Source organism: Diceros bicornis, chromosome 1, assembly GCF_020826845.1.
Source record: "Diceros bicornis minor isolate mBicDic1 chromosome 1, mDicBic1.mat.cur, whole genome shotgun sequence".
NCBI lineage: Eukaryota > Metazoa > Chordata > Mammalia > Perissodactyla > Rhinocerotidae > Diceros > Diceros bicornis.
This window is the reverse complement of record NC_080740.1, coordinates 36,755,569-36,771,494: the sequence shown is the minus strand read 5'-3', so window position 1 is coordinate 36,771,494 and position 15,926 is coordinate 36,755,569. Positions and strand designations below refer to the sequence as shown.

Below are 15,926 nucleotides of genomic sequence, written 5' to 3'. Positions count from 1 at the left end.
CTTAGTAAAATTTTAAAAATTAACTGGTACGGTGATGTTTAAATTGTTATGATCTGGGAAACCTTATGCACTGCTTTCATTTATACAAAATTACTAATGTGATGGAAGAAACCTAAATCACACATATCTGAAGTGACCTCGTTTTTATTGAAGAATCCATGGTGGACTTTGTCAAAGTCCAGGGGTTTATAGATCACCATTAGAGGACCATTTATCAGGTCATAACCTGTGTCCCTAGGAATGGGCAGCTATTATTCCATATTTAAAGATAATTATGCCACAATATTCAGTCATCCACACTCTACATATTTAAAGGACCAACAAGAATTGCCATAATTTTACAGAATGAGAAGCAAAAACTACAAATGAATGACCTTCGTTCTAATATAAGACAAGAGATACTCTTACCAATGAGGCTGTATTCTACTCTTGAAACAATCATATATATTCATAGGTATGGGAAAATTATATCTTTCAGCATATGTTATATCTATATGTACAGATAGGATAACTTTTTAAATGCTAAGCAGAACAATTATTTTCTATTATAAAGCTGGAGATACTGAGAAACTAGCTGGTGCTCACAAAAAGCTAAGACACCATGATCTAACAATTTTGTTTTCCTACTACCTTCAACCAAAAGAATAAAGCCATTTAGTGAAAATTCATCCCATTGGTTATCATGACATCCACAATAATAAATCCTCAGGTCCAAAAAGAGGAAGGATAGAAGAATAAGGAGAAAGTAATTACAACCTTAATGGTTTTCTCTTGAAGGGTAATGAGTAACTTTGTCTATTATTAGGCAATCCTATGATCTTATGTTTTTAAAATGATATCCAGGAGAGAGGAAGAGATCTTTGTCTCTTAAGCTCTAATATTAGGTAGATTTTGGTAAAAGAGAAATTTCTACTTGATTTGTTTGATCTAGCACAATGGAATTCCTGTTAAAGCATTTCAATATCCAAGCTCCACTTATTTTAGTATTTCCATAATCATCTATGTATAACATTGTAAACACAACCTAAAAAAATTATATGAAACACTTTGCATGATTGTCTTGCATTCACAATTCACATTTCAGGCCAGGAGAGGTTATTTTTTGATAAAGCCATTTGTTTCTCTTAGAAATATTCTGGAAAATTCTCTCTCCTCATGGTTTAACAGTATATTTCTGCCCAGAGCACTGCAGATTAATCTTAATGTCCTTGGCTCCCAAAAATATAACTCATGACACAAATTAAGCTGTTTAAAAATTTTAAATTACAGTTTAATTTTGAGTTTTTGCCAATGAAATGTGAACATCTAAGATGATGCGATGAAATAATTCATTAGTTTCACTAGTTGTAGGAAGAAAACGTGCCATGCTAATTTCTTTATGTGTGCTCTTTCGAAATGGGAAAGCTTTGTAGGTGTTAGCATTAAGATCAACTGTGTTTTACTTCCAAGTGAAAAAAACCAACATAAAGGTATAAATTCTATCAAAATTTCATAAACAAGAATAAGAAAATTCAAATATAAAAGAGCACAAAGAAACATAGTACTTCAGAGATAATATACAAGATGATTCAGGGATGACCCTGTGCTCTCTCGGGAGCATTGTAAATTGTATTTCTTTTTCACAATTTATTAAAGGCCAGAGGAGAGAAAGACAGAGACAGAGACATGACTCATGGGAAATCTGACAATGTGCATTTTACCTAAACATGCATTGCACAAGTCCAAGGGGAAACAGGCAAATAAATGCCTGAAATAAAAAAAAGTCATATTTGGCTTATGTAATCCAAAAGTGACAAACTGGTATTTGAACTTCCTGAAAGCAAAAGCAAAAAATATTTGTCTTACAAAACAGAAACACATTTCATCTTTCTTTTTTTTTTTGGTGAGGAAGATTAGCCCTGAGCTAACATTTGATGCCAAGCCTACTCTTTTTGTTGAAGAAGATTGGACCTGGGCTAACATCCGTGCCCATCTTCCTCTACTTTATATGGGACGCCACCACAGCATGGCTTGACAAGCGGTGCCTCCGTGCACATTCGGGATCCGAACCTGCGAACCCCGGGGTGCCAAAGTGGAGCACATGCACTTAACTGCTGTAGCACCGGGCTGGCTCCCCACATTTCATCTTAAGGAAACTAACCTTTTATGTGGACTATGCAAAAAATTTTCTTTTAGGAATCCATATTGTTAGCCAATAGTCTTGGTACTAGTTTCTAGGTAAACTACATTCATAAGCTCTTGATTCCCAGAAAATTTACATGAAATATAATCAACTCCCAGAAGCCTACCCCCAGAAGAGTGCTCTGTGGTCTGACTCCATGGGAATTTGCTTGGCTATGCATAGACACTCCAACCCCACAAAGGATTTCAAATAAGCTAGTCAAAGATTACTGAATTTCTCTATATGCAAGTAAATGATTTTTGGTCGGATCAATAAGAAACAAGTCTGTTCCTTATCAGGGAGATGGAATCGAGCTCCTGAGCCCAAGAACAGAGAGATTGTTTCACCATGAGCTTAGAGGGCAGGAACACTGTCCTGAGGACACAATAGTGTCCATGTAGATTAAAGTTGCTTATAAATTCTATTTTTTAGAAACAAAGGAAGATCACTAGCAAAACCTAAGCAGTAGTAGGAAGGAGTTCAAGCGACTAAATAAAAGATTTGCGCTGTCACATCAGACTTTGAAGGAACTGTTTCTTGAGACATTAAGGACAAAGAAAAAATTGAGGAAAGAAGAAAGTAGCACAAGATCCAGGCAGAGATAACCTCCAATTTGGCTCTGATCCCATGGCAAATGAGCCTGTTTGCATGAACTCAGAGTCATACCTGATTCAAGAATAAAAGGGGGGACATCTTGCCAAACAGGAACACCAAGGAAGTTGTTTCTAAGAAGCATGAAGGGAAAGATTCTGCATTACCAGTTCTGTTTTTATAAATAGCATCATTCGTGTCTCTTGTGGGCTTGTTATGGGCCCTCCAAAAATATATCCATGCAAATTTTATTTCCCAAAGCATTATACTATATAATAAAATGCTATCTTTTGAGGAAAAAGGAGGAAGTGATCCAATAGTAAACATAATGTACCATACCAATGATAATGAAAAAATAAATAAACGTTCACTAAAATTCACAAAACTGTATGTTTCTTTCACAAGTAAATAATGTTAAAATATGACCCCTAAAATTATATCTTCTACAATTAGGACTTGAAATGGTTATCTTGTTACTACTGTTGACCTTAAAATTGGCCCCAGATTTTATTTTTGCAGCTGGCCATCTTATCCCAGTTCAATACTGCCAAGTGGGAGAAGAATGTTCCCACCCTATCTACGCCATGGGTGCTCAGTCCTTCCTTCCTGGAACAATCTTCCCAGGCAGCTGCTGTGAGGGTACATGCTGCACTGGCCACCATTCAAAAGCCCTCACGTGGAAAGCCTGCCTCTCTTCTGCCAACCTGGGGGTGGACACAGTAGAGGCATTGGGCAGGGATGCCTAACTTCAGAAATTCGGGGAATTTCCTGCCTAAGGAGCTCTTAGTACTAGTTTGCATTCTTACAGAGGCAGAAAACAAACAAACATCAAGATAACACTCTGCTATAACCAAACTATAAAAAGCAGATAAGGAACCAAAAGAACCTAGGTCACTGAAAACGGTGCATCAATTTGAAACTACCTCTGGCTTAAACATTTAAAAGTTCACACCACATTATAATAAATTTTAGACCACTTGCTAGCCTTACATTTTCATACATCTGAAACAAATGGTGCAAAGCAGTCCTGGCCAAATCGTCGTGTGTAAGGGGTAAGGGACATGTCTCAGCCTGCTAGGTGTCACCCCAGGCAGCAAATCTTTCTCAAGTGCTCCACAAGACCTAGCCTCCCCACCCCAGCCTCATGCTATGCCACATTCCCACTTTACTCTATATACTCCTGGCCCAGTGGCCTTGCTCCAATGTACCAAGCTCCTTCTTGCCTCATTAGCTTCAAATAAATCATTTCCTCTTCCTGGAAGGCTCCTCCTTCCTCTCACTTTGCCTGGCTAACCCCCTTCCCACGTCAGGTTGAAAGTCAACTTTCCAGGGATCAATTTCTCTGAGTAGATCTTATCCCTCTCCCTCAGCCCCAAAATCAGATCAGAAGCTTTCTGTCCCCACACGTGAGTCACAAATTGTGAGTAACAATTATTTTAAGTGTACGTCTTCTCCCGTAAGCTCCATGAAGGCAAGACAGGGACAGTTTCTATCTTCTTTTGCTGTCTTGCCAGTACCTAGGCCAGTGCCTAGCATATTACTGGCACTCAACAAATATTTGTTAAAATAATAAATACAATCAATAAAGTGTCATGTAATTCTACAACCCTTCAACATGCTGCAAGATAGTTATTATGTTGCACATTTTACAGGTGAGGAAAGTAAGTTTCAGAGAAGAGAAATTTACTGAAGTTCACATAGCTAGTAAGAAATGGCAGAATCCAGACTTAAGCAAAGAACTTCCTCACTCTGAGTTGAAGCTCTAAGATCAGATTGGTTCATGAACTTAGTGCATTTCCCAGAAGGAGCAATCTAGCAGCTCTATGTCCTCAATGAAGCTTCATGATGAGAAGAATTAAGATGAAAACTGTTGACATTCTCTCCCAACACAGACTGATTTGTTTATACTGATTTCCTGCTGTTGGGGAACCAGGCAGCTTCCAATGACTTCTGCACATGGACCCAACAGTCTAAGTGCCTTCTTGAGTGTAAATAAAAGAGATGGAAAGCAAAAAGACACTTACCATAATCCCAGTAAGCAAACAGACTCCTTTCCCACAGTATGTGTTAGGTACCATGTCACCATAACCAATGGAGAGAAAAGTTATTGATATCAACCACATTGCTCCAAGGAAGTTGCTAGTAACATCCTGTTGATCATGGTACCTGAAAAATAGCAAACAAAGCCAGTCCTTTATAATTAATCTACAATGTAGCTGCCAAGGGCAGTTTGATTCAATCCAATGAATTCACTAAACAGCGTCTATGAACTGCTCTATTGAGAAGTTTTCAAAGCTCACTATTATAAATAAAATTGAGATTCCATCTAAGCAATCTGAAAGACATCAGGAAGTTCTTCAACTTGAAAAAAAATCTGAAAGAGAAACTGTAAAATATAAAAACTGCTTTTCTCACTGGTGTAAACTGATAAACGCATATTTATCTTTCAACCCGGCTCATGTCCCATCATTCCCTGATGCCCATTGATATGTCCGGCTTACAGGACAATATGCAGTCAACCAATCTCACCTGACACCTTTGTAGCAGAAGCAGCTATGCTGTTCCCTTTGCTTAGACTGTCCTTTGCTACCTTTGTAGCAACTCCTAGTCGTCCTTCAAAATAAATTCAGGTGGGAGTCTTTTCTGTCTATTCTTCTCCCAGCCCCTGCCCTGAGCTCCCTCAGTATCCCTTGTGTTCCTCCATCACAGGACTACACTGTAACTGTCGACCTGGAGGTCCTGCACCAGCCGTCCTCCTCGAAGACGGAAACTGCACCTTTGATCACACAGTCCTGCCTAGAACTGGAGCTTAACAGAAGTTATTGCCTCATCAGTTGTACACAAAGAGCTTGCGGTCAAAAAGAAGGAGAATGATCGGTTTATATTGATTATTCTTTGAGGCGGAGAGTTTTTATATCAGAGACAGATATCCTATAGCATTTCTAAACAGAAACCCTGGCCCATCATGCAGACACTGCTATTCACCATGCATACACCAGTCAGGCCATGTGAGTTGTTACCCTAGAAGAACCCACCCTGGATGCATGTTCTGTGTAGTCATGGGGCAGAGTGGCCCTCCTCTGTTCTCCATGGCAGTCAGACCCCAGACTCTGGTCACTAGATGCATTCCTTGCTCTTCACCCAACTTCTCCTAAGAACCACCCTTCCTTCCCAGCTCTCAGATACCACTGGGGAGGGCTTTCCTTTTCTTATTCCTTGCTCTCCAAAGCATGCAGATAATCCCCTGGTACTCTTCCTCCCTTGGCTTGCATTCAGTCCTGCCTTTCAACTTGACTCCTCTCTGTACTGCCAGAGCTGTGGTGGCAAGCAGGCTGCCCCGGCCCTGAGCCCCGGGATTGAACCCATATACAACCTACACTGGGCCAATGCATTCTCGGTGTGTTTTTTTTTTTTTTTTTTTTTTCTGTCCTTCATCTCTTGCCAAGGCTCTTGCATCTATACCCAAAAGGGCAGAAGGTTCATAGAGTATAAGCTTTCCTCTCAGTATCGGGGGATCTTACCTCTGTCTTTGGATACAGAAAAGACCCATGCTTATCACTTTTGTACTTTGTTTTCTTCCAAAGAAATAAGAGAGAAGCTAAGAAATAGTATTTCCTGCTACTTGGTCCAGGGAAAGAGAAACCCTTGGCTGGAGTGAGTAGAGCCCCAGAGTAAGGAAGAGTGAGGGCAATCACTGCATCTTCTGGAAGAAAAGGGAAGGGTATGTACACAGGTAGCCAGCCCTTGTGGAGGAGCATCCTGTGAATTTCTGGCGGCAGGAAGGCAGAACCTCCACCATTTTACCCCAGGGAACTAGAACCATGACCTAGCTGTGGAGTCCCCTCTTTCCAGAATGGCTGGGTGGAGAGGCTTTCATTGCCAAAAGGGAGGTCAGGATGTCTTCCTAGCTTTCCAGGAAGACAGGTAAGTGTATTTCCCCTGAGAACTTTGTTAAATAACATATACATAGGAGTAGGGGATGTAATTAGTGCTACACTTCAGCTACAGTAAGAGCTAACAGGATCTGTGAACTACTCGAGGAGCCTGCTACACCTCTGTAATGGGGCTTCCATGGGAAAATGTGGTTTTCGTTTTAAATAAGACCCTTAGAAGTAAGCTTTGGATTATAACTCATTCGTGATATTAGGGCTTTCTATGGAGTATGAGGATCAAGCAGTTGCCTAAAACAGGGAATCCATTTCCCTGACATGGGTGTGGGCTATACAAGAGAGGGAAGGCAAAAGAGTTCATGTCCTATTCAATTCTTAATTGTGAGACTAAGTTTCTTCTTAAAGCACGACTTACACAAAGATCTGCTATATTAAAGAGTTGATGGTCCTAATCCCCTGACGCACATGAAATATTTGTGGAGTGCCCACTAGGTGTTCTGCACTTGACTTTCATTTTCTCATTTTACATTAATGTTTCAAGACATGGACAATCTATTTGGCTGAAAGTTACATTCTCCACCTTTTCTTTATCAACAAAGTGTCTTCAATCACTAGATACTTAGAAAATGTCACCATGTCCAATTGAAATCTTCAAGTTATTTCTACACCATGAGTGACCAGAACACCTCTGCTGGGCACGTGGTTTTCCTTTAGTAGAGCAACTACAAACAGGAGTTTGAGATTTCATACTGTAAACACAGGTCTCTACGGGGCGCCTTCACAGCTGATGAAGGAAGAAGGGAAACTCAACTTTGGCATGGGTGTGGAAGTCTTTCTAATCTGTTCTTCCTGGAGCACTTTGGATTTGGGTTTCAAAGTTTGGAGCAGTAAATGACTGAAAATTACAATGAAAAGCATTCACTGGAACATTTAGGTAAGCTGACTCCTCTTTAGTTGCTTACCTTTAATAAATACACAAGTTTTAGATACACAAATTTCTCCCAGCTTCATTTGACTCTTTGCCAAACACTCTCAAGTATTATGCCATTATATTGGTCAGTCAATATTTATTATATGCTGTGCACATTACACTGGGTCAGAGACTGTAATCCTATATCGAAGGACCTCATTAGAAATAAGTATCTTTTTAGGAGTTGGTATTTAGGCTTAGAATTCAATGGTAAATTATCTTTTTTGCTTGGAAATAATAAACCTGCCTGAAAAATAGGTCAGAATGGGAAAATAACATATACTACTGTTTATGTTACATTCAGACATACTTAGTTGTGAATAGTCAAGAGGTAGGTAATTAGGGACCACATTAGATACTATTAGAATAATCAGGATTTCTTTCTTGACAACTCAGAAACAATATCAGACTCATCAATAGGATGATATTATTGCATAGAACACTGCCAGGTTTTGAATTTATGCCAGATTCACACCACTGTGGATGATTAATATATACAATTTAAATGGTTAAAAGAATTTCAAAACATTTCTTATAGAAGTTCATTTCACACACTTACTCAGACAATTCCAACCTTCTTCTCCACAAGGAAAACCATTCTGGGAAAGACGTGAAGGAATGACTCATGTGGCAAATTTCAAATTCTGATCAATATGAATGCTTATTTAATTAAAAATACATTAAATAAGATTAAAATTAGTGCAAGGAATGCCTGATGATCTCAAGATTTTTAAAATAAGAACTCTGGGGTTTTGTGAGAAGAATTTTTGAACTCTTTTATAGCACTCTATGCTTCAGAAAGATTGTGAATCAGCTTTAAGGTTTTTTTTTTTTTTATAATTTTATTTATTTATCTTTTTCCCCCAAAGCCCCAGTAGATAGTTGTATGTCATAGTTGCACATCCTTCTAGTTGCTGTATGTGGGACGCGGCCTCAGCATGGCCGGAGAAGCGGTGCGTCGGTGCGCGCCCAGGATCCGAACCTGGGCCGCCAGCAGCAGAGCGCGCGCACTTAACCGCTAAGCCATGGGGCCGGCCCAGCTTTAAGGTTTTAAAAGAAGCAAAATTTTCCTTTCTTAGTTTCCATTCATTTTTTTCATTCATTGCTGACCGTGGGTCTTCCCCTCTTTCTTAGATTGCAAATATGACACCTTTCTATAACGTGTTTACTTTCACTGGGGTTATCTTTCCAAGAGAATTATTGAATTACTCCCTCTGAATGAGGCAGCCTCTGCCCAGCCCTCCCGCCTCACCCTCAGCACCCTTCCATAAGCGATGGACCTTAGGCCACACTAATGGCTGGCAATTATATCATCCTCCTTCACAGCTCTCTTTTTCTCCAGGTGCATTTCCTTCTGCCTGGAAACACATCTTCCCCTACCTTCCTAGCCCTGATTTGTACTTTGCGAGTCTGCTGTGGGTCCCTTCTCCAGATTTCACATAGCTTTTAGTCAGCATGGTACTCCAGGGTGGACCACAGGTCTTTTCTCTGTATCCCAAGAACCTCTTGTAGATATCAATCAATAGCACCTCTGCACCATCAATCAATGTTAACTTGGGTCATAAGACGTAACACATAATTTGCTTATCTAACATGCCCCTAGATTCTAAATTATGAAGAATCTGAGGACAAAGACTATGCCTTATTCATTGTTGTATCTTCACACAGTGCCTAAAAGAATATAGCATGGGATTGGTGTTTATTGAATTAATGAGTGCGACAATGTGAAATATTTGTTCTCAAACTGACTTGCCCTAGGCCACATGTTAGGCCTTCAGGATGCACACAGAGACACAAAAAGGGGAGAGAAATGATTCTTGCCTGTCAGTCAACCTGAATCAGATTTATCATGTTATGTTTCAAGATCTGTGTGTAATTTGTAAGGTATTTTTATACTTGTAAAAAACAACTGAACAATGGAGGTTAACAGCTGACAAACGGTGTTCATTAATCCTTCACTATTAAACTTACTATTAATACTGGGAATGTCAAAAAGATCTCATCTCAAATGTCTGCTCTGGTCTCAAATGTCAACCTTAGTTATATAGTGAAAAGTATTATGGAGATGTAAATCATGTGATCAATCCACCACCAGTTCTCTCCCCTGAATCTACCTTTCTCTCCGGAAACACCACTAAAATGATAGTAAGGTTATTAAAAAAAAAGGTATAAACCCACAAGAACAAAAGGAAAGGAAAGGAGAAATCAGAGAATGAGAAATAACACATTTTCATATGAATGAAAGTATGTAGGGAACTCCGCTTCCAGCCAAGATGAAACAACAGGGGACTGGATTTACACTCCCTCCTAAAACAACTAAAAAACCAGACAAAATATTTGAAACAATTGTTAGGAAGACACAGACCATCTGGTAGCAAAGGACAGTGATCCCTGAGAGATGGTAAACAACCACAGTGAGTCATACAATTGCCCCAGCTTAATGCCTGAAGAAAATCTCCAGGATGTAGCTCAGGGAGGGAAACCAGGCAGACACCAGAGATCTCCACAACTTGAGGGACAGAGCTGAGAATCCAGGGAGGCCAAGAGTTTACAGGACCAAAAACCAGAGAGGCAAGATCTGCACAGAGGGAGATCCAGAGATCTGCAGAGGAGTCTCCTTGACTAGTCAGCTGAGTATTGATCAGTACATGCACGTAAAACTACCCAAGGCTAGAGAAGTGAAAGTACTATATGTAAAGCTGTATAGTTTCACTTGAAGATAGATTGTAGTAAGTGGTATAATATCAGGTGAAAGTAAGACTGTGATAATTTAGTTACAGTATACCTAAGTGTATAGGTATGCTATTAACCCTAAAGGAACCACTAAAATATCAGAGTAATAACTGATAAACCAATAAAGAATATAAGATGAAATAATAAAAAATAAGTAATCCAAAAGGAGGCAGAAATGGAAAAAAAGAAGAGAGAACAGATGGGACAAATAACAAGAGGATAGATTTATCCAAGCATATCTGTAACCACATTAAATATAAAGGGCCTAAATATCCCCAATTAAAAATCACAGATTGTTGTAGATCCCATGGAAAAGTCACAACTTGCAGAAACCAGGTATCATGCAATGGGTGGGTAAGGTCCAAAGCTGAAAACAGAACAGATGATGTCTAAGTATATGGAATGATAGACGCCCAGGTTCTTGCCCTAGCCTGGTACTGCCAGACAATTAATAGGAGATAGAGGTTTATTCTCTAGGGATAGACTGGAGATTCTGACCCAGGGCCCAGCTAAGGTCAGAAAAGATGTTTGGGGCTAAAAACATGGGGATTAACTTCAAGTTTCCAAAGTGAACAACAGCATTCCTAGTTTCCTTGGTTCATGCCCTATCCCTGACCCTAATATTAGAACTCACTAATACAGAGAAAGAATATTTTTCTCTGGAGAAACAGAACAGCTTCAGGGAAAAGACATTCATGTACTAACGTCAAAGATTCCCTAATGAAAAATGCAGCTTTCCACTTAGCCATCCTACAGAGAATTCACCAGACAAGAAGCTCCTTTCCCCATACTCAGCTTCCAGGTGGCTTCCAATTCCCACTCTTGAACATGAAAGAATAACAAACGATCAACACATATTAGAAGTATACTTTCTATAGAAAAGAAACAGACAAAAGAAGCGCTGGGGGGAAGAAAGGAAAGAAGGAAAGAAAGGGAGGAGGGAAGAAACAGAAGAATCTTGAGACAATGCAGGGCGATGAGGGGGCGGGGCTCCTAAACTCTCCAAGTCATATGATGAAAGACCTAAAGGAAAACACAGCATCCGTAAAACAGGCACAGGATGCTACAAAGAAGTACAATTAAAGAATAAAAAAGGGAAACTTTTTTAAAACTTAAAATTATAGTGAAAAAAATAATCATATGATGTAATCTATGCAGAAATAGAAGTACAATGAAATTTTTTTCAGAAGTACACCTGAAATTTTTACAATGTTATAAACCAATGTTACTGCAATAAACAAAAAATTAAAAAAAAAATAATAATCATATGATTAAAATATAAATTGGCAGAAATCTCCCGGAAAGTAGAATAAAAAGACAAAAAGAGAAGGGAAAAAGGAGAACAAGAAAGATACATTCTCAGAGAATCAACATAGAAAGAGAACATAGAAAGTGGAAGGAAAGAAATGAAAACAGTGGAGAATCCGGGAGAAGAAAGTGAACAGGTGTAGCTCAGGTCCTCTGTCTGCTCTGCTTGCCCACAGAATAGATGTATTTGGTTTTCTATGTGGTAAACTTATCCAGGCAGGGGTGACTCCTCCAGGATATGAGGGTGCACCTATGACTCCATCTAATTCAGTGGCAAATCATCAGAACACCAGGCAGCCCGTTTGGCTATAGGTCAAGTGGTGGTATCCAAATCTTCCTTATGTCAGCAAGAAGCTGGTATTTTGATGTCTATCACTTGAAGACCCAGGTAAGTGCAAAGAGTATGATAAATTATCTTCAACCAAACCCCAACTATGTGCATATAGTTTTGATTTAAAGTAAAAGCAAATAAAATAAGTGGTTCAAATAATTAAAATATAAGCATAAAAAGAAGTCCACTGAATGCACATATGTAGATTCAAAGGAGAAAAATGCTGAGTGCCAGTGGCTCAGAAAGGAGAGGTAACACGTCTCTTATTTGCCACTGATCCATATCAAGGCTGCTCACCTGTAGCTGCATATTAGAATCACCTGGGAAGCATTAAAACATACCTGTGCAAAATCCCTATCCTCAACCAATTAAGCCAAGATCTCTGGGGGTGGGGCCATGACAGGGATTTTTTTTTTAAAGCTTCCCAGGTGATTATAATGTGTTGTCAAGGTTGAGTACCATCCATTAGCTTTATTTCCAGAGGAATTTCTCATTCAATAACATGTTGAACCTCTATATGCATAAAGAAACTTTGGAGGCACTGGGAACATGTAGATGAATAAAAATAGTAAGCATTCATGAGAAGCTTAAAATGTCGTAAGGGAGAAAACTGATTGCCAGGAATAATAAAGTAATATGCAAGTTGTAATAAATGTAATACAAGAGGTAAAGACATATGAAGAAAAAATATGTATATAACAGATTGAAAGTAATGACATGAATATCTAATAATATAACACTGACACCTAAAATTTTATTTTAAATTCAAATAAAATGCAAAATCCAGTAGGTCCAAAAACTTTACTAAAAACCTCTCTGAGAGAGGTTTCTCACTTTCTGTGCTCTAAAGTGAAAACACTGTAATTGTATGTATAAATCTACTTGGCAAATAATTTACAGAAAGTCCCTTCAGGCAGAGAATTAGAACTTCCCCCATCTATGTGACTTTCTCCTGGTTTTTTCCTTGTACTCCTATTTTCTCCCTGTCACTGACGCATGACGAAGACAGACCTCCCAATATAGACTTCCTTCAATACCAATAAGTATCCAAAGAAAAGCAGCAAAGATAGGCAGTGTAATGTGACCTATCAAGCCGAACTTTAATTTAGGCATGAGCCAGTTTCAGTTTTCATTAATTGCATAATTCTCTATTAACTCTAAAACACCAAAGTGAGTTTTCTGCTTTGATTTTATTTTGCTCCTTTAACCTTGCACATTTGGCATTTTTTCCTTTCTTCTGTTAATTTAGAAAAGTCAAAAAGCTAAACACTTCTCTCTTCTCCTTTCTCCTCTCCCCCACCCCTTTCCCCAACCCTTTTTCCTTCCCACTTCTTCCTCCCCTTCTCTTCCGCGCGCGTGTGTGCATGTGTGCGTGTGTGTGTGTGTGTGTTTGAGAGGGAGTAGTTCTGCAAAATCTGATTTCTTTTCATGTGTTCACCTTGGCTAATGAGAATTTCATTCGCAGTATGGATACAGAAGATTGGTCTAGACACCATCAGTGGATATGTTCTAAGAGCATAAGCTTCCTTTAAAACAAAGCTCAAAGTCCCTAAAGGAAAAAAGGGAGATAATACAACATATATGGATTTTCAAACTTGAAGAATGACATCTATTATATTTCCCTGAAAAGACTGACAACGATGTTTTGTTGTCTGATTCTCTATTATTCACTTATGCATTTTCACTTACGTTAGAATAAGTGAGTTCAGAAATGACTTACCCATCAATAAGTTAACAGTCTCAGATCTCATAATTATTTGGCAATTATTTATGTTAAAAACCTATAGGAACACAATGGTATCACATTAACACACTAAACAAATCTGAAGACTCATCAGCATTCAGACTGTCTTTGATAAAGGGGATAGTGAAATATGCTCAGCTCTAGGAGAGAACTTACAGGTGGTAATAAGTCTGGTTCCTAAAAGTGAAAGTGGCGAAAGACCCCAGGGTATACGTGTCCATTTCGAGAGATTTCCCTGAATGGAGAACTCCATTTAAGCAGTAGTTCTCAATCCTAGCAGACCTAATGCCCTTTTCTAAGATCTTAAAATGAAATTCAGATAATAAAACCTATCTATACACGATTTATTAAAAAAAAATCAATACAATATCCTAACTGTAATATGGAGAAGTAAAGTAGAAGTAATTTACAATAAATCATGTATTTCAATATCTAAATACTCAGGCAAGGCTAGCCTAGAAGACATAACAAGCAATCAGTTGTTTGCATCTCAATGTAAAAGCACTTGAATGCAATTCAGTCTGACGCAAGCGTGGTGTCCTGGCAGTTCAAATGCCACGGGGGCAGTGCCATAGCTGGTGTGATTTTCTGAAATGTGAAAACCTTCTGGTCAAATTCCAAATAAAACAAATGACATTTTTCCCTCAATTTACATACTCACAGCATTACTTAAAAATTAAGTGTATATTACAACTGAGCAAAACTATTTTTCGTTTATATCTAAAATGGATTTAGGTCTAACCTAAGACAATTATATCAGGTTTTTTGTATGCAGAAAATCCAGCAGGTCAGTCCAATGTGCAGCAGGATGCCGTAGCAGTTCTCTGCTGGGTGGGAATGTCCCACGCCGGCTTCATTTCACCACATCCAGAGAGCAGGGAAACTAGAAAACCTTGGAATTTGGCACAAATATCTGAGATTTATTCACAAGCCCCTGCTACTCCCCAGGCAATCAAACAGTGAGTTCCAGAACAATATTATAACCAGGGCTAGCATTTCTGACCAAGTTTCTCTTCCCTCCTTGTTCCTTTACTAGTTTCCCAATCAGTAGTTATTTTAATTTTCTGGGGCAACCTCCATTCATTCAGCTCCCGCTGCATGCCAGGCATCTTGCACAAACTGTGAGCTCCTCCAAGGGGAAAGTGGAACCCCAGGAGCCAGAGATGGAGCCATGCTCAGCCAGGCCCAATGAGTCTCTTACCAAAAAGCTAATTTCTCAAGAACACTTAGGAGAGTTCGTGTCTGACCCATGCCGGGCTCCGCTGAGAGCAGACAGTATATCTACCACTGGCCTCGTGGGCTAGGGTTTTAGAAGCCCCCACCATGATTTTCCACAGGAGAGGCAGCCGGCAGAAAGATTCACTTCCCTTGCAGAGGCTGAGAAGAGCAGCGAGCGGGCAGTCACTAGATGGCAGTGCCACACCAGTTTATCCCCACGGCTGCTCTGCTGAGTTTGGCCCGACTAGTGCCCGAGTCAGGGTCGTGAGGGGACGTTGCTGGGAATACCCTCCAGTGAAAGCCCCCCTCCTGGCCATTTTGGAAGCAGGCAATGTTCCATGTCAGAAACAGGAGTCACGGGTAATACAAACAAGCCCAAGCCACTCCTACACCCAGCAGCCCTGAGGTGTTACCAAGAATCTTAGGGGCGTCCCCCGAGGTAGGGGTGGATGTGTGTGTGTGTGTGTGTGTGTGTGTGTGTATGCGGACTCCATTCTAGATCCAATCTAACATGGATCTGAGGTGGCAGCATATCTTCACATTTCACCCCCAAGAGTCTCTAGATCAAAAATCAGACCTTATCTCCTAAATCTGTAAGAAGAAAAAAAAATCCCTGTGGATTTTTCTAACTAGGCCATGTTGGACTTGAACCAGCATTTGAGGATACAAAAGTCAGGGTCTTGTCTACTTACTCTGAGATCGAGTCCAGGAAGGACAGCTCTGGATTCCGAGGTACCGCCACCCCCTTCGCTTCCTGTGTCCCAGAGCACTGAGTCCCAACGTCTGAGCCCCCCTTTCCTCTAACATGAGGATCATAACCAGCTTCCTCACAAGGTGGCTGCGAGCACTGAGATGACGAAGTACCATCCAAACACTACTTGATCAGTAGAGAAAGACTGTTCTACACTGACCAAATCCTTCTCTATTTGTGTAAAAGTAGGCACAAAGAGAAGTCATTACTTTGCAAGCGTACTTTCTCG

The 15,926-nt window shown here is 39.7% G+C and overlaps 1 protein-coding gene across 1 annotated transcript in view; it reads right to left on the bottom strand.

Annotated features, from left to right (window-relative positions):
• Positions 1–15,926, bottom strand: part of KCNN2 (potassium calcium-activated channel subfamily N member 2) — a 133,010-nt gene that overhangs the window by 24,918 nt on the left and 92,166 nt on the right. The window contains exon 4 of the mRNA XM_058538685.1: positions 4,777–4,918. Within this exon, the coding sequence (XP_058394668.1) occupies positions 4,777–4,918 (142 nt within the window). The remainder of the gene's footprint in view (positions 1–4,776; positions 4,919–15,926) is intronic.